General features: G+C 44.5%; 1 protein-coding gene across 1 annotated transcript in view; it reads left to right on the top strand.

Annotated features, from left to right (window-relative positions):
- The first annotated feature begins 1,130 nt into the window (after positions 1 to 1,130).
- Positions 1,131 to 19,896, top strand: part of LOC146776319 (polycystin-1-like protein 3) — a 729,731-nt gene continuing 710,965 nt past the window's right edge. Inside the window, exons 1-3 of the mRNA XM_085639623.1 lie at positions 1,131 to 1,238; positions 8,410 to 8,541; positions 14,663 to 14,833. Of these exons, the coding sequence (XP_085495749.1) occupies positions 1,131 to 1,238; positions 8,410 to 8,541; positions 14,663 to 14,833 (411 nt within the window). The remainder of the gene's footprint in view (positions 1,239 to 8,409; positions 8,542 to 14,662; positions 14,834 to 19,896) is intronic.

The raw sequence follows: 19,896 nt of genomic DNA, 5'->3' as shown, positions 1-19,896 counted from the left end.
ACAAGTCTTGGGGGCGGGTCCAGGGGATGACACTGCTGGTGGAGAGTGGTAGTGCACTCCCTTCACTGCGCATGGAGGTTTGGCCAACTATTTTGGGCCGGCCAAACCCCCATGCGCAATGAAGTTCTCTCCAGCCCCAGCTGTGTTGCTGGGACTGGAGAGAGCAGGCAGGCACAGGCTCCCAGTCTGCCTGGGAGTGCAATCCGGAAGCTGATTTCATGGAGGGTCAGGATTGACCACAGTGCAGTCTGGGAGCCTGTACTCAGAAGAAGAAGCCAATAGGAGCATAATGTAATGGGCGTGACAGTCAGGTACGTTTATTTTTAAAGTTCTTTTGTCTCTTGGACCCTCCCCACCTCTCTCCTCTGGCCCGGCCCGCCACTTTGGCAGGGGGCTGGTTGCTCCTGTACCTAGCTGTCATGTAATGGAAAGGAGGTTTTTTTTTTGCACTTCAAGACATACACGATAAATTGTTGGTGACGTGTTTAAAGGTGCTTTCTTTTAGACCAATTTAGACCAAGATGAAGCTCTCAGGTTTCCCAGGTACATGCAAAAGTAGCCCATACAGTTCAGGTTTTTCCTTTCCATTCTGGATCGAATAGTCAAGATTTGATAATAGACAAAAAAAAAGTACAACAAACAGGGCTGAACCAATATCAGCCTTAGCAAATAATGTTCAAATCAGCCATGCTCGCTCCCTCCTCACTCTGTCCCTCCTCACTCTCTTATCCATATCTTTTTTTCGCTCCTCTCTTTTTCCACTCTTACTCTCTTGAAGCCCCCCATGCCTGGTGCAATTACCTGTGGAAACTGGAGAAAGTGACAGACACCTCTCCCACCCTAAAAACTGGCTTCCAAATGCTCCAGCGCACCAGAGAAATGCCTGGTGGAAAGAAAGGCACTCAGGGTCTGACTATAAAATCCATCCCAGAATGCAAAGACCAAGAAAACCTGAACTGGATGAGCTACTCTTGCATGCACCTTTAAACCTGAGAGCCCTTGAGAGAAAAAGAAGGGAACACTTTGCAACAAAAGGCATTGATACTGGTTCACCAGGTTTAATTAGAATTGTTCTTTTCTTTTTCCCTAAATAGTCTAGTTGGGATAGAAAATTGGATAAATGTAAAGATATGCACTGTCGACCCTATCGATCAACAGTCTCTGATCCTGACCTGAGCCAAATCCAGACAAGCATTCAAAGGCCCTCCCTTGCCACAAATCCACAAGAGGCCATTCAGGTAAGACTGCAACCTGCAGTATTGCACCACTCTTAGAATGAACATTGGGGGTACTGAGTGGTGGAGTACGTGGGACCCAGGATGTAGAGAAGAGAAAGATAGGTGACAGGAACGAAGAGGGTAAGTGGGAGAAGTGGAACACCTGGTTGAATGTAATCTCATAGAAAAATGTATAAATAGAATAGCATTACTGAGAAACCATTTCACCTAAACTGTGAACGAATATTTGGAGGATAAATGGCATTTACCATTCCCTAGAATCCAATACATAGAATGTCTTTTTTTTTTTATAAATTGCCTTTTGCATTCTTATTTTTTAAGGTGTAAATACAATGGTTGAAAGTCTTACTTTCAGAAACATTTTTGTCTGAGGTATTTTATTCTGTGCTTTACTTCAGAAGACAGTATTTCGGATTTATATCTATTGCATTGTCTAAAATTACTTTGGATTCCTTTAATTTGTTGATATCTCACAACCACTAAATACCATCCATCCCTGGCCCCCTCACAACCCCTAAGCACCATCCATCCCTGCCTCCTAAAACACGTCACCACGCTTATGCTACATCCTTCCTGATCCCTAAACTATACTCATTCCTGAACCAAAAAAGCCCTCACTACACCTAAACTCCACACTTTTTGAACCCTAAAAACCGCTTTCTATGCCTAAACCCCATCTATCTCTGAACCCCTTACTACCCATAAACTCCACACCTTCCCAAACCCTAAAAGCCCCTTTCTGTGCCTAAACCCCACCCTTGTTTGAACCCTCAAAGCTCCTCATCATGCCTAAACTCCACCTGTTCCTCACTCTAAAAAACGCACACTACCCTAAACACCGCCCATCTATGACCCGTATAAACCCCTTATCACCACTAAAATCCACCCATCCCTGAACCTTAAAGACCCCTTTCTACAATTAAACTCCACCCATCAGTGAACTCAAATCTTAAAACCCCTCACCACCCTTAACTTCACCCTTTCCTGAACCCTTAAACTCTATCTGCCCATAAACCTCACCCATCCCTGACCCTAAAAATCTCTCAACACCCCTACACTCCGCCTATCCTGGAACCTTAAAAACACATAGGAAAGAGCGAAGACGGAAATGAGGAGGAATGAAAGGAATGAAAAGCAAATAAGAGACTAAGAGGCAAAGAGAGACATAAAGGAAAGGAGAAAGGGGAAAGAGTGAGGGATGCAAGAAAGGACTGAGGGAATAAAAGAAGTAAGGAAAGGAGAAGTGATTGAGGAAGGAATGAAACAAAGGGAGTGTCAGGCCCTGTTCGTGGGGAAACTGGGCAGACGGCGCTAATGGGTCCAACCGTGGTGGTTGAGATCGTTTACCACTGGTGTAATAGGGTCCATCTTATTATGGCTCAGCAAAACTGACCCAAGTACAGTTCTTTCCACACATGCCTGTCAGGGTAGTGAGTGCATCAGTCACAGTCTTCCCAGGGAGGTAGTTTGGAGCTGAGAACTTAAAGGTTAACCAACAGACACAATAACATTGTCAGACCAGTGCTTATCTTTTACTTAAAAGAACATACTTTAATCTCACAACAAATCTAAGTACTACACAGATAAATAGGAAAGCAAGTACAGGATTGCAATCTTGGTTACGATTTTCAGAAAGGACTTCTAGTACCCTCTGTCCCTGCTTTAAGAGATATTTAAAGATCACAGTGCCCAGTATGCTGTGGGCTTAGATACAAGTGCAGATTATTTCAAATACCCCACTGATCTAATGTGCAACTCAGCTCAATGTCTTTTTACCCCCCCCATATTTACTTTGCAAAAAGTCATAACTTCATGTGGCACTCATCAACGCCTCCTAGTCTCTCGTTCCAGTTGCAGGTTAAGCACCATTTTTACCTGTTGGTTGGAATTGCAAATTTCTTGCATTCTTGCGTACCTCTCGTCACAGCAGCAGCTTCACTCGTACGTGTGCCAGAGCCATGCCCTCATGTTGGAACAGGGACTAATGGATGAAGTTGGTGTGGCAACTCTTGTCTTTGGCAGTGGCGACTTCCTCAGCTGGGTGCAGCCAGGTGCTTAGGTATGGCAGGTGCGGCCTCCAGGTCGAATGATCCGTGATGGAGTGTTTTCAGCAGATGTGTCTACTGTGACAATATGAGCTTTTCACACTGTGGTGTGGCTCCTTTTCCAGAGGCTGGAAGCAGCACCAGTCTCTCGAGCTTACAGTTGATTGCCATTCAACACAGTGAAACATACTGTTGCATGGTGTTACATACTGCCTCTTGGTGTTATTTGCTTCTGTCTTCCATACTGTTCTGCTCGCCTGCCAGTCTCTCTACAGGATTCTCATGTATCAGTTTAATTCTTTTCAACAGCTCATAGATAATCCACCTGGCTAGATTTTGTGCCTCTTTTAAACCGCTGACGTACAGAGTGGCTCAGGGCTCCGCGCTCAGCTGCACTCATTCTGATATGTATATAGCTCCAACTAATCCACTCTTCAGCTTTTCTTCAAAGGCATTGACTCCCCACACTGAAATCATATTCAAACTTGATGTAAACCGAGGGCAACCACAGTTTCACTTCTGAAAATGTCTCTGAGGTTGCTGAGCACATTAGTAAGAATTCTGTTAAACTGAACTCAGATAGAGATCCTGGTTTTGGATAGTTGGCCAGCTGTGTCTTCCTCTAGTTGGTGTCTAGCAGATGTAGGCACAGCTCTTCTGTCCAACAATAAACTTCCAACTTGGTCCAGAAATCTGACATTCGTTTAGTTAGAAAGTGGGTTACTGTGTGCCTGGGGTATGAGCCTAGATCAAGCAGTAACCACAATCCTAGTCAGGGCAAGGGCAGGCAAACCCTAAACCTGTGCTCACCCTCTGGTAGCTTGGCACAGTACAGTCAGGCTTAACTCCAGAGGCAGTGTGTAAAGTATTTGTGCAACATTTCAAACAGTAAAACATTTAAAAAAATCCGACAAAATGATTCCACCCCATGTTAGGAAAATAGCTTGAATTATAATAAATAAAACAAGACCAAAATGACAAACATCCAATTAGTAGAACCTAAGATATTGATTTTTAAACTTTATAGTGAAAAATAAAGACAAAAAGCACTATTGGAGCTATCAGGTCACGCCGGACCGAGACTAAGTCTCAAGTTCAGGTCAACCGCTATGGTGCGTGGGCCAGGTTCAAGGACCTAGTTGGGCCTGCTGAACAAAGTACTGTAAATCCTGATTGCGAAGGGTTTGTGGATCCCCGGCGAAGATAAGTCACGGGGGCTGCGGTGTGAGGTCATGATATGTCAACTGCAAGTATCCTGTCAGCATGGCTTGCGATGCTAAGCCCGGTTTCGAGGATGCGAGGTGCAGCTGAGGTAATGTGTCTGTTCCGATGAGTGGTGAAGCTGTGATGTATAGTTTTGTCATTGTCGGGGCTCCCGTCGCCAAGGGATGCTAGGAGCTTTCGCCAGGGAAAGCGTTGCGCAGCAGCGGTTCTGAAGGCGATGCGTCAGCCTCAAGATGCGGAAAGCGGCAGCGATGCGAGTCTTTTGCAACGAGTCCAGTCCATGCAGCGCTGCACGGTTCTGCCCATGGATGCGCCGCTCAGCCGAGGAGATGCGTTGGTTCCACTGGAAAGCATCTTAGGCCCAGTTCCAAGGGTCCAGGACTAGGGTGGTACCACTGGGAAGGGTAGATTTACAGATGGCAAGAGTCAAGATGCAGGCGTTGGAAGCCTGTTATGTCCTTAATGCTTCAGATCAGGAGGCCAGCCAGCTAGTCCTTGGAGTCACTCTGGGGTCAAGAGATGCAGTTCCAGTCCTTCTCACCCAGGCAAGATGGCAGCAGATCACAGCAAAGCAGGAGTCCAGCAGAGTGCCATCCAACAGAGAGGCAGTCCTTCTTCCTGGCCATCCACAGGTCCAGAAGTATACTGAAGTGGTGGTATCTGAGGTCCAGTTCTTATACCCAGTGGTGGGTGGGGGGTACTTCAAAGACAGGCCTTTGAAGTGCAATGATTTCCTCCGTTCCTGCCTTGACTCAAGACTCACTACAGGCAGGTATGCAGCCCTTTGTGTTTGGACAGGACACAGCCTATTCATGTGTAAGTGAGACTCTGCCCAGCTCCTCCCTCCTATCCTGACACCTAAGCTCCCATTGTGTGTGGCTGTCTAGGAGGAATACACAAAGCCCAACTGCCAACTACACCCAGTCATATGATCATAGACAGGCTACAGGCATCAAATAGTATAAGCAAGAAAATGGCAACTTTCTAAAAGTGGCATTTCAGAATTGCAATTTAAAATCCAACTTCACCATAAGTTTGGATTTTACATTGTGATTCCAGGGACATCAGTCTTGAAGGGTTTATCTTTTCTGAATAAGAAATTACACTTACAAAATATAATAAGGTCATCTCAATGTTATCCTATAGGAGAGATAGGCATTGCAATAGGCACGAACGAATCTGAGAATTTTTGACTACCAGGGCATGTAAAACTTAAAGTAAATGCCCTGCATTTTACATACAGTGCACTCTGTTTTCTGTGTTGTCCAGTCCCTACTTAGGGGTGACTTATTTGTATAAGAAGGGAAGGAAGGGTTGGGCCTGGCAAAAGTTTTTTTTGCCAGGTCGAAATGGCAGTTTAAACTGCACTCAGGCTCTGATTAAAGGACTGAAGGCTTTCTAGTAGTATTTAATTTACTGGTACTGGGCACATGTAGTGCGCTTTACTAGGGACGTATAAGTAAATTAAAAATGCCAATTGGTTATGAGCCGATATTGCCATGTTTAGAGGAGACAGCACATGCACTTTAGCACTGGTTAGCAGTGGTGAAGTGCTCAGAGTCCTCTGACGAATTCAATAAAGGGGAGAAGGAAGGCAAAAAAGTTTGGGGATGGCCCTGCCGAAAGGGCATTTCCAACACCTTCTTTTTCAGTCTGTCTCTTGTCCTAACTCCCCCAGTCAAAAAAGTTATGGCGAACAGCTTTTATTGCGGTAAGATATTGTGCAAAATTACACTAGGCATTCCTTTAAGATGATCTAAAACTGGGGTCCAGTCTTGACAGCTAAAGTCTACACTTAATCTTCCGCAAGTCTGCCTAGTGCCAGAACACTCCTTGAAATAATTGTGCACTTAATAAATACAAAATCCATTCATTCATTTATTTATTTCTGTGTGTTCGATATTCTGCCAGATTATGTTAATTTGATACTGATAATCTTAATTCAATACTGATGAATTTTCACTTTTGTGCTTTTCTCTCATTTGCTTTCTCAGTTTTTGTTTGATTTTCAGACACCATAGGTTACAATAGCTATGTATTTGGGCATGTTTCTATTGTAGGCCCTTTTTTGTTAGGGACCTTCGGGTCAAGTTGTCGGTGTAGAACACACAGCTAATCTTTGTAATGTCTACTAGTAGTCAAGGCCTAGTGATTCTTCTGAGGTGATTGCCAGGTTGTTCATGTTTAAGTTAAGTAGTGTGAGAGTAAGGCAGCTGATGGAAGCAATACTTTTGTACAAGGTTGTAACAAACAATAAGTTTAACCTTCTCAACTGGTACATCATTAAGTGCAGTCGACCTGTTCACCACCATTCTCTATTTGAACCCTCAACAATATAAGAATGCTCTGCATGTCAGGTCCAAACCCTAACCTTCTACCCTTTAAAGTTGAAGTAAACCACAATAGCAGCTTTTGTTTCACCTCTGGGTTGTTTGAAGAGGGATGTCCATGTCTTATTTTTTGTGCTACCTTCTGTCTGGTGGTGCATTTTGTTGATGCAAAGATATTCCATGTTTGTGGATGCCTGGGATTTAGCCTGTCTGACCACGTTTTCGGGGAATATCCTGAGTTAACTGACATAATGAATAGTGATTGAAGTTTGAGAATGCTGTTTCAATTTTTTAATTGTGATCAGGGCCTGCTTTAGCGCTGGTGGCGCCCGGTGCGACAATCATTTTTGGAGCACCTTCACCAATGACCTCTACAGATTCCATTACTACTACCCTTCAACAATGCCCCTCATCTCTCCATAACCCTTCACTCACATATATTTCATATGTTTTTGGACACTGGTTGGAGTTGGCTTCACTAATAGGAATGTATAGCTACCCAAATAAAACGTTTTTAAACAACATTAGGAATAGATAAAACTGGGGTAAAACATAACGTTCTAATCTTAATCATGCAGTCTGCATGCATCTCTTTGATGCCAGTTCATAAGTCACTGTTCTATATTAGGATTGAAACTTATGAACTGCTTAACAAAAGGTTATCTTTGACAAAAGTAGTAACCCACTGAGCTATCCACATAAAATACAGTTCTGTTATCTGCATGGTACTGTTCTTTGCAGCAAGCATATTAACCCTCTGCGCTACTTTGAGACAAACTTCCACTAGACATAACTCCATCTCTCTCCAGCAGGAACATTAATAACAAGTTGTCTTGACATTTTTATTGCTGCCTGAAAACTGCTGCACCCACAAGGAACTCTGCAGCTGGTTCTTGAATCACCAAATGCCCATAAGCTTCAGGGACGCACACAACAAGCAGAAGCCGGGAAGAACACGTGCACCAAGCCACACCCACTGGGGGCAGTTTTCGAAAACGAACAGCACACAATAGTTGTCACAACTCCCTGCGAGCCCCTCATTTTGTCAGCGACCTTTGAAGAAGAGGAGATAAACCTCGTGTGTCTTGGAAAACTTACCCAGAATAAAGAAGCAAGTTTCCTATTTGAAAATTAAGCCGTCTGGTTTTGTCTGCTTGTTGTGTGCGTCCTTGAAGCTTATGGGCATTTGGTGATTCATGTATAGATATTTTTTTAAAAAACTTTTTATAAATCAAAATTGTGCATTTTTCAGCTTTTGGATTTCTATAAAAATGGCTACATCAAAATACACCAAACCAGGAAAAGACATCAAGTTAAGCTGAGTTCGACAGGCCTTCCGAATTTGATTGAGTTTTCTTTCAGCCATTTTAAGCTTTTTGATGGCAAACTTTTAGATAGAAATTCCCATTTATACCACTAATTTTGCTTTTGTTTTGTATGGGTTGGTCAGAGTGGGACTCTTGTACTTTGTAGACTTTGACCACAGAGGTAATAATGCCTCTCGGAGGGCGTGTGTGTGTGTACGCATATATTTTTTTATGCATTATACTCTATCTTTTAATTTACTGACAGGCAATTGAACAGCTTATTACTGAATTTAGCGATATTGCTGTAAGTGTAAGATCGGTGTCCGCGATTCAGCAAGCTGCCGGGATCCTGCAAAATCTGACAATCAATTCACAGGATCTATCCCCTGATGCACAGGTAGTGTATACTACGGTACTATATAGATAGAAAGCCGGAATCTGATTTGTGTTTAAACTCCTTCCTGTAAACCTAAGTGCAATAAGTGCACTTTTGTCAATATTGTACAAAAACATTTTGAGCTGTTATCAAGTGTGCAAGCTATCAAAATGTAAACTTCTGCAATTTAACTGGGTACATTGTACATTGTGGCAGTACAGGTCTTTATTGATATATAACTTATTATTGCTTTTTGGTAACATTTATAACAATAGGTCTATTTAAAAAACATCCAGAGCACCATAAAAACCATTTGGCAAAATCTGACCACTTGTGATTTTCATGGGGCTGTGTTTTCTGAGGCTATGTCAGTCTTTGAACATAATAAACAAGCATTTGCAATGCAATGGGTCTCGCATTTACGTGAGTTTAAGCTATTGGCATTGTAAATAATAATGCCTCTTATTTATGTTTTAAAAAACAAAACATAAATAAAAGGCATTGTCAGTTACAATGCCAATAACTCAAACTTGTGTGAATGCGAGACTTATTGCACTGCAAATGCTCTACAGAACCGAAGGCATATGGTCAGCAACGTGAGACATTAGAGTGTGGTGTCCGTGAAGCGGGCGCCACGCTCACTATTAACGTAAAAAAAGAAAACAGAGTGCGGTGTCCCTGAAGCGGGCGCCTCATTCACTATTAAAGTTAAAAAACATTAAACATTAAAGTTGATAAAAAATATATTGTAACTGAGTGCGGTGTCCCTGAAGCAGGCGCATGCAAGTTAGAGCGTCATAGCGCTCTATAAAAAAGCTGTCACCATTGTCCTGTTTGAGCGCGCTGCAAATACAAAAAACAACCGCCATTGTCCCCATCAGTGTCAATAAACAAAATAGTGCTCACCCACTAGCTAAAGCAGATCGTGTAAGAGCCAAGTAAAAGGTTCAGTCGTTATGGGAGGTAAAAAATGTAGACAAGGCGGTACCAAGGAGGGACTAACAAGCCTATTTACAAATCAGAAGCGAGCATTTACGAAGGTCAGTGACGCAATCCTATGACAAATATGGGCGGAGAGTGGGCGGGGCTTCCAGTGCATACTCCAATACAGCATGGCTCGCAAAGCAAGCAGCGCATGCGTGCTGCCGATAGGCTTGACCTAAAAACAGTGTTTTAATTAAGCATGCATTGAGGCTTGTAGAGTACACACCCTCCTAGGATGCTATAGAGCAGTGGTTTTTAACCTATGGTCTGGGGTACCCTGGGGGTCCGCGATGCCTACTCAAGTGGTTTGCGACTGCTTAGAAAATTAAATAACAGATTCCTAAAGTGTATATAAATAAAGGAGCAAAATGTAAAATTGGAGTTTTTAAAAATGTTTCACAAATGTAAATGAATTTCAAACTGGAGGCTAAAAATTAAGTTAGTGTCCTCAGGTTTGTGGAAGCAGTACAAATGCATCAAACAGAATATATAGTATGAACAATAGGTTTCCTGCATTGAACTTACCATTAAAACGAACATTTAGAAGCTTTATATTTGCTTTTGAATTAAATGAAATATTTCATCATTTGTGTATTTGTTCGATGAATGCTTGTTCGATGAGTGCTTGTTTCTGTATTTTTGTGTATTTCTTTACAGTTCAATTGCTTAAGCTGCGGTGCCCGGCTTCCATTCATGACTCAGTAGGATCCCTGGATTCCAATAATGATTCAGTAGGGGTCCCTAAATTCCAGTAATGATTAAGTGGTGGTCCATAGAAGTCAAAAACTTAAGAACCATTGCAATAGAGTACAGTATACTTTGAGGTGGTGGTAATATTTCAAGCTAACGTGGATGGTTTCGGAGGAGCAATGGAAGGAAGCGAGAACTGCACATTTCGGATCGGGGCAGGAGAACCTGAGCGGTACATTATTGGTGGAGAACGAAGTGTTACTTGAAAAGTGGGAGAGTGTATGCTAATTACTATCTGAGTCTAATTATGGTTTAAGATGGGGGAGCTTAGCCTGAGAAGACTTGTCTTTTTGTCTTTCCTTCACTGCACTTTTTGATTTCTATTCTGATTCTGATTATAGCATTGTTTTGTGTTTTGTAATGCCCCCAGTGATGGTAATTATTCCTTCAGGTAGTGTTGTGCATTAGTTGCTACCTGCTTGAAGGTGTAACACTAGGCTCTAAGTATAATGAGGATCTGTCAAGACAGCCAGCGCATGTCCATCACAATGGTTCAAAAGGGCTGCAATGCGGTCATTCTTCTTTAGACTTTCGAAGCAGCTTTCAAGTCAAAAGTCAGAGATGCCAATGAGTAGGCTGTTGGCACTAGATGGTCTACGTTTTCTTGGTCATGTGAGTTATGGAGGTACATGTTGATGATCAATGCAAGTCACAGGCCATTTGCAAAAATTGATTGTCAGTCCGTTCTATTTCCTGTCAGAAAGACAATTCTGGAATCATTTGATGCTTTTGACAACGCGTATGACTTTGGTGTTTGACAGTTTCTGTTTGAGGCTGGCACTCAATATATCCAGGCCTGGGTGAGAGTCAGTCAGCCTTTGGGGTGACTCATATTTAACGTATTGAGATTTGCAGATGGTGTCGTGTGTAGGGTGACCAACTGCCATGGGTGCAAATTCAGGACAGTGAGTGTAAAAATTGAAGACAAAGGGTCAAAATTCAGGACAAAAATTCTGGACAGAAGGTCAAAATACTGGACAAAAATTTGGGACAAACAGTACGTTTTACAGACACAACGGAGGTGGTCGCACAATACTATATAACTAAGTAAATAGACAACCAACATAAGTAAAAGTGAAAATAAGTTTAGATTAGGTTGACAATCGTGCACTTCACAGTTTTTCAGTATGTGCACAGCTTTGAGCAACTGTGCAGGTCTTTTTGTGGTATTTCACATTATCATAATCTATTTTTATAGTTACTGCACTGGGTTGTCCAGTCTGATATTTTGCTTACAGTTCATGGTCCTGAGCAGGCATGTGTGGTGAGAGTAGTCTGGAAGATCTGCTCGGATGGACTTTGCCGATGTAGCGATGTCCTTTGTGAATGTACCTTTCACAACTGATGCTTTGGTTGTGAGGAATATCTGTTTATTATACATATCAAAAATAAATTAAAGAAATATTTATTAAAAAAAGAAATCTGCCTACATGCTAGAGCTGCTGTTGTTTAACTTTGCATAAATAACAAGCATTGGCATAGCCAATAGGTCTCGCCTTTGGGACCTTATAAGTGTTTAGCCATGCAACAGTTGCATAACTAAATACTTATAAGGTCCCAAAAGCGAGACCTATTGGCTGTACCAATGCTTGTTCATTACGGGGCTGAGAAGTAGTAATTGCATGCACGGGAAGAGGGCTCAAATACCAGTCTGAAACACAATCCAGACCCACTACGCCCCTGCCTCCTGGACTGTCTATCTCTAATAGGACCCCAAGTGGCTAACAATCATGCAAGTTCGAAGACGCAATTTAACTGAACCTTGCAGACAATTGTCTTATGAACATGCATAAGCTGAAGAATTTAAATACGCTTTTGTAGCTTAAACTCTTGAGTTAATGGTTTAGGAGCTTCTAAAACAAGGAGGAAAGAAAGGGTTTATCACCTGCACATGCCGCTGCTGTTGGAGTAAACAGAGGCAGGCAGGGGGGAGTGCTGGAGGGGGGGTTTCGCAGTGCAAGGTCTCTCAGCCATGAGAAGCCAACAGCTATGTGTGTGTGCTTGGAGGGTTGCGGAGGGCTCCAAGTGTGAGGAGGGAGGGGGGAAGCCGTTAACAGGCAGACAGAAGGGATTATCAATGCCTTCGTGAACACCAGGGAAGGAAAAGGAACATGAGAGGAAAGAAATGAGAGTGCAAATGGATAACGCAGTTTGCAGTTTTTTAAGCAGCAGGCGTTCCAAAAAGAATAGAAATGTGGTGAAAGCCATTCATCCAAGACAGATTTTTTTTTTTTCCATCAACAAAAATCTTTATTTAAAAAACTTTGAGATATACAAACATAGGTCAGGGAACTGCAAGCAGCAGGACTTGAAAGCGTGGGTGGGCATGATCATGAAGAAGGTAAGCAAGTGTTTGTGGGAAGGGTGAGTAGCTGGTGTGATGGGGTTCCCAATGCCAACAAAAACAAGAATAGGAAATTATTATGGGGAAATAAAAGGAGTAATTCAAACTGAAAGAAAAAAGAAGCAAAAAAGACTCAAATAATTTCTGATGGAGCCAGAGAGAATGAAATACCGAAAAGAACTGGTAAAAGAAAACAAGCGCGCGCTGCGAACCATGTTCTGAAAAGGGAGGAGGGAGATGCGAGCAGAGCATATGGTGTGCACTTTCGCGGCCGCTTTGATGTTCTCAGTGGCCGCGCGTCTCACTGAGAACATCAAAGCGGCCGCGAAAGTGATCACGCAGGTAGACAAATGGTGCGCGCGCCCGGCGCACATGCACTGTAGCTAGAGGCCTGAAAAGCCACTAGTTTGCAATCCCAAATCCCGCTTACTAAAACTCTCGCCAGTGCAGCGCTAAAGCGCTGGCTCATGCGAGACCTAAAAACCAGTCTGGGGGATTGTGTCCGCAAAATAAAATGTCTACTGGCCACCATATCATGGCGGTCAGCTGGTATTTTGCATTTGACAAAAGTACGTCTGCTGCACAGGTGGAAGCTTTTATGGCAAAATGATGTCTTGCTGACACAGTGGAGATCTCCAAGCATGGTTGACAATTCATGGTTGGTGAGGAAGGGCCGCCACTGACCTACTGGGCTGCCTGCCATACTTTAAAAGACCCCCCAAAGTCCCATGATAAAACTGTTCATTACAGTGAACTGCTGGGACCCGTGCATTATTGTGGTTGGCCTGAAAAGGTACCTACAACCCAGTCACCTAATCCATATAGTCCAACATTGACAGATGAGATCGTCATTGCTTTCTATGGGCACATTTTGGTTTTTCTTTTAAAATAAATAATAATAATCATACATCTTGATCCCCTTAAAAACGTTTTTGTTGTTTTAATCATTAAATATTCCTTTCACTAAATTGGGTTGTGGATTTCATGTGTTGCATGTTTTACCTTTAAAGTTGTTATGGACCCACAAAAATACTTCCTGAACATTTACTTTGAGGAGTGTGTTGCTTACTTTGAGGGAGTTTATGCACAGCTTGCCCATCAGTTTACAATTTCTTATGCAGGCCCTAAAACATCGAGACAAACGCAGAATGCCATGCCCTAGGCAGATGCGTAAGAAGGCACACCCCCTGCTGTAACTACCCCGGGGCCCATTGTCATTCTGTATGTGACAATCAGCCTCAGAATGCCATGCCCTAGGCAGATGTGTGAGAAGGCACACCCCCTGCTGTAACTACCCCAGGGCCCATTGTCACTCTGTATGTGACAATCAGCCTCAGAATGTCATGCCCTAGGCAGATGCGTAAGAAGGCACCCCCCCTGATGTAACTACCCCAGGGCCCATTGTCATTCTGTATGTGACAATCAGCCTCAGAATGCCATGCCCTAGGCAGATCCGTGAGAAGGCACACCCCCTGCTGTAACTACCCCAGGGCCCATTGTCATTCTGTATGAGACAATCAGCCTCAGTCAGAATGACAATGGGCCAGTCCTCAGTATGTGCGAGGTCGGGGAGGGGCTGCCGCAGCCTTTATAGAAGTGCGAGCACATTAAACTCCTAGAGCGTCTCCAGGGGAACAGCACAGCTTTCTGTCTTCCCCAAAATTAGGGACAAATGGTATCCGTTAAAGGAATGATAGCGGACAACGGACAACATGCCAAAATAACGGACGGATTGTGAAATTTATGGACGGTTGGTCACCCTAGTTGTGTGCCCTCAGCATGGTGACTCTAAATTCAGTGATTGCCTAGGAGAACACAGAAGCTCCATGTAGATGTTCCTGGACATGGGGAGAAGATGTATCGTTTGGACCTTCTGCAAGTCCCTGGCGGATCCTGTGATTTGGAGGTATCCATCTGAAGAACTCAGGGTCTGTAGAATTTAAGGCAGTTGGTCACCAAAGAGGCGTTATAAAATACTGTATAGTAGGCAAGTCCTGTCACAGTACTAGTAAATCTATGCCCTGACTATGTTATAATGCACTGCATTTTGTATTTGTTTGCCAGGTTGAAAGCAGCCAGACCCTCCTCTCCCTATCTAAGCAACTGACAAAGGCGCTGACCCTGAACAGCAGTCTGTTGGACCAGGCTGCCCCAGCCGCCACGGAGCTCTTTCATTTATTTGACAACATAATGAAAGCTTTCAGCATCAACTCGAATAGCTGGAATTCATATCAGGTAGGAATCTACAGATGACATGGTATTCATATGATGTATAATGCAGATATGTCGATTCACCTAGTGCTGTTTTATTGTGGCGTGCAGCGCAAGATCACAATGCTAGTCATAGACAAGGCAACAGGGCAGTCGATTTATTCTTCAGCACCATTCATAAGAAATGCAAATATTAAAAATAGTGACAAGAGGAAAGAAGTGCCAAGTTCTGCCGGGTTTACACCTTGAAGGGGAACAACAGAGGGGCTTAACGCCATTCCCCAACAAGATGACATTACATGACACCTGTGTATTCAAGGTCTCAGTAAAGTCAAATGTGATTGTGGTTGAATCCTTTAATACTCTGCTTACCTAACCTCACAAGCTTCTGATACCGCTCAGAGGTGTTAACTATTTGAGTGAACATTAGAGAAAATGAGCTTAACTTGATCAGAGTTGGCAGACATGCCAGCTAGGTAGCGTTGTTCTTTACCCAAGTCTTTCACTCATGGTTAAAGAGAATGTGAGAGGGATTATTTTTTTATTTTTTTATTAGGTTTCCCCCTTTAGTGTAGGGCTTAAACTACTTTATGTATTCAGGCCAACTTTGCTAAAGACATTACGGAGCTTCATTTGGCCAGTGGTGAGCTGGTTGCCAAGCTGCTGGTGCAGCAGATGTACTGCCTCTGTCAACTTATCACCATATTTAAACTTTTGCGTTATGTCAGGAGGAATTTTCCCCAAAAGTGTTTCTGCCAACACAACAGGAGCAATTTCGATGAAACTGTCAGTGCCAGCCCGGTGGGCATATCCTGTGGGTCTGGTCTGCATTTTTTGTTCTTCAGAAATTGACTGCCAAACAGGTATTTTGTTCATAATACAAAAGAAAAAGCAATGTCTGTTGAGAATCTGCTGGTCACAACAATCTACCAGATAACATCTTGAATTTCTGTGCCCTCACAATCACCAGCTCTGCTACAACCCCCCTGTGTCCGACACATGCAGAAGATGGCCTCCTCAATTAATTGAATACATTTGATACACAAATGTTTCAGCAGCTCACAAGCTGTTGCAAAGGAACGGTCCTTCTCATGGTGCTCTGAGTGCCCCAGCTGCTATGATGCCTGCATCCCTGGTACTGATTTTTGTTGGCGTGGGTGAAACGGATCATGTGTGTGTGCTCTGATATAGGCCTCTTTCATGGATTGCAGTCTCTTTTGGACCAGGAGGGGTGCCCAAAGCACTACCCTCATAGTGGTGAAAGGCTACTGTCTTTGCTAAAAGTTCAGCAGCACAAGCGCAGTGGTGGCAGCAGTAGGAGTGAACAAGCCATTTTGTTCTTATGTCACTGGAGGGACGCCTACGGGCTCATTCATGTAAATTTCCACTGCTGTATGCTTAATATAGCTTTGGCCTTCATCAAGATAAACTGTAGTGGTGGGCAGTGCTTTTGTGTTGTATGCATGTGCTGGGTGTGTGTTGTGCACCTGTGAATGGTATAATACATGGCAGGTTGTGGGTTCTATTTTGGAAACCCAGGGCTGACTTAAGGAGCATGAGGAGGTAGAGGAAGCCCACCATACAGATTTGTGGATTGCTGCATTTCTGTGAGCTGGGTGGGACAAAGTAGAACCAGGCTCTTCAGTAAACTTCAAAGTGTGTTCATCTGACAGAGACTTCTTGCCGCAGGTTCCTTACCTTAGAATATTACCCAGGTGTCAGACTGGATCGGGACTTTTTTTACATTCCCTGTGCGTGCCGGTAGCTGGCGTCATTCAGCTCTGCATGGCATTATTGGCATCATTCACACTGAAAGTGACGTGCGAAGTGCCTACATGGGCCCCACCCTAGAGCGCTGACCTCAGTTCCTTCTAGCGGTGATCCGAAGGCCCTTCGTGAGCAGGCCATGAAACTCTTGGCTGGTTGCCATGCGACTCTGTGCTGCTCCAGGTCCCGTTAACGTGGAAGGTTTAAGGGCTGCTGCTGGAGTTGCTCGTGTCAATCATCATTGTGATCCCGAATTAATTCTGATAAGTCTCATAAAAAGAAGTTGAAGGGCTCTTCAACTTCTCAGCTTCGCTCCCAGCATTCGAACGACACTAGGGAACAACGCCGTAAATCCAGGGCCCGCTAACAGGTTGTTTCTGCCCAGTTGGCGTCTGACACTGGATCTGCTAGGCGCTTCCCTGAGTTTCCCGGAGCCAAAGCGACCCCCGCCCAACTCCATGAATCCTATATGTTATGTTATTGAAGCTTTTAAAGCGCACTTATACCCAAGGGTGTCCTGGCGCTGAATGCTGTCTCACTGGTTCCATAGGTAAAGTGTTTATTCAGAGAATAGCCATGTCTTCAGCCCATTTCTAAAGGAGAGGAGCTTGGTGGCATTCCTGAGATGCCCTGGCAGGTTGTTCCAGGCTGCAGCCCCAGTTGGCTTTTTTTACTCGGGGAACAATCACTTGTTTTCCTTCAGAGGAGCGCAGCACTCTTCTGGGAACATACCATTTAAAGCGTCTGCTCAGATCTTCAGGACCATTGCCCATCAAAGATTTAAAAAACGTGCACAGTGCTTTAAATTGGTATGCCCGTTAGCAACCTAGTCGCCGCGTTTTGCACTAGCTGGAGTCTGTGAATATGTTTTTTCCTAATGCACAGGTACAGACTGTTACACTAGTCCAGCCATGACAAGATGAGGAGACTGCAGTCCTAAAACAGTCCACTGGTAAGAAAAAGTTTATTTTCCTCAAAATTCTAAGAAGCAAAAAACGTGACTAAACAACTCCACTGACCTGATCTCCAAAAGCCAGTTTGTTGTCCATAATTACACCCAGGTTCTTAGCTTTGGACGTGGGAGCTGGAAACGTACCCATTTCTTGGGCCACAAGTCCGGTGACCGGAGGTTAGGGTTATTTCCAAATGTAATGACTTTGGTTTTGACTGCAAGTTTCAGGCAGTTCGAGGCCATCCAGCCAGATATGTCTTTCAGACAGTCCTGGCATCTGGTGGTCATTTCCTCTTCTTTACCTTGTTGCAGGGACAACAAAAGTTGTGTGTCGTCCGCATAAGAAGTGAGTTGAAGCCCGTAGGATCTTATCAATGCTGCCAGTGGACTGACATAAACATTGAAAAGCGTGGGGTTGAGGGAGGACCCCTGAGGCACCCCGCACGGGAGGGAGAAGGGCTTGGATCTCTCCCTCCCAAGATCCAACGTCTGTGTTCTGCTGGCCAGAAATGAATTCATAAGGCTCCAGGCCCTGCCCTGAACCCCAGCCTTCGATAAACGGTCCATCAAAACATTGTGGTGGACCGTAGCGAAGGCTGCTGACAAATCCAGCATAATCAGGATAGCCATACCTCCCTGGTCCACCGCCTCTCTGACCTCCTCCTTAGCTTTAACAAGAGCTAGCTCTGTGCTGTGACCTGCGCAAAAGCCGTACTGTGTAGGGTCAGGTGCGTTGGTGTTCTGAAGAAACGTGCTGAGTTGCACATTGATGGCCTTCTCTATCATTTTGGCCGGTAACGGAAGTCGTGAGATAGATCTTTAGTTTTTAGGATCATTTTTATCCAAATTCGGTTTCTTTTTCAGGTGAAGTATTGAGGCTGATTTCCAAGTATTGGGTTATTGACCTGATTCGATGATGATGTTGAACAATGGCGTAAGGGTAGACGCGATGACCTCTGGGAAGCATTTCATCACTGACCCTGGACACGGGTCCAGGGGGGACCCGGACCGAGATGCCAACAAAAGTTTAATTACTTCCTGGGTTTCAAAAGGTTTAAAACCCTCTAAGATATGTGAAGAGGCCATTAGCCTCATCTTTGGGTGGCTGAACCCCTCTGGTATGCCTTTAGGCCCCCACAAGTTCAGGAGGGTCTTGGACTGGAGCTCCCCTGGCTGGTTCGCCCTTGGCGGCAGTCGGCCCCTCAGGATACCTTGGTGGATCTGGACCGGCCCGACCACTGCTTCGTGACCTTCTCCAGGGACTGTTTCAGTAGTGCTGTTCCGTGTGCCGCCAACACCCATGGACTCCGATACAGATCCAGACTAGCGTTGTGTGATGTTGGCTCCAGCACCAACCCGGCCCACACAGGCTCAATTAGAGATGAAGCTCTCTTTCCTTGATGGGCCCACTGAGGAATGTGAATGGAGGAGATCTGAGGATCCCTATGGCTTATTTTGACTTCCTAGCAGTCCATGGACGATGATACCTGGTGCAAGGACTTGGCTGATGCCAGTGGTCTGAACACCACGCCAGACACTGGCCTCCTGTCCTCCTACAGTGGCTAATGAGAGAGGGGCTTTTTCTCAATGGTAGTCCAGAGGTCCTGGACCTGATGCTGCAGTCTTGACAGAGGTGCTTACGCCTGGGGTATCCTTCTCAGAACCCTTATTACCCTTTACTGAAGCCCTCACAAATGTCCTGCTCATGGCCTGGACCAAGCCCTGCACAGGCACTCCTGTGCACAGGACGAAATCTCACCGATATCGTCCCTCTCCCCGGGATCCAGCCTTCCTCTCCCAGCACCCCACTTCTGTGAGCCTGGTGGTCCAGGCCTCAACCTCCAGGATAAATCCTGGTGCCTTCCCTACCACACCACTGTGGCAGCCAAGAGGCTGGATACCTTTGGTAGGAGAATTTTCTCTTCCACCAGCCTGGCACTGCAGTCTGTAAACACCTTGTGCTATTGGACCATTCTTTCCACAAGGTGTGGTATTCAATTGCGCACGGGCTGCCCATGGTCCCGGATGAGTCTCGAATCATACTCTCCCAAGCTATTGCTTGCCAGACGCCTAGACTCTCTGGAGAAAGTTGTAAGTACCAGACTGCTAATATGCTGCACTACTCTAGTGTGGAGCTTCATCTTTTAAACCCTTTTAGATTCTCTACGCCCAGTGCTCATCAACTCCTTTCAGTGGTCCACGAGAAGCCCCATCCCGCAATCAATAGCAGAGAGGCGGCCAGTATCTGTCCCCAGGTACCGGATATTCCCCGCTCGAATGTCACTAAAACTGCCCTGAACTCTCTATCGGCCTTATACCTAAACGCCAGGTCCATACCCAAGCACGCGATTGAGCTCTGGAGTCTTTT

Source organism: Triturus cristatus, chromosome 12 (assembly GCF_964204655.1).
Source record: "Triturus cristatus chromosome 12, aTriCri1.1, whole genome shotgun sequence".
NCBI lineage: Eukaryota > Metazoa > Chordata > Amphibia > Caudata > Salamandridae > Triturus > Triturus cristatus.
Note: the sequence above shows the minus strand (reverse complement) of the source record. Positions and strands in the feature narration are given on the sequence as shown.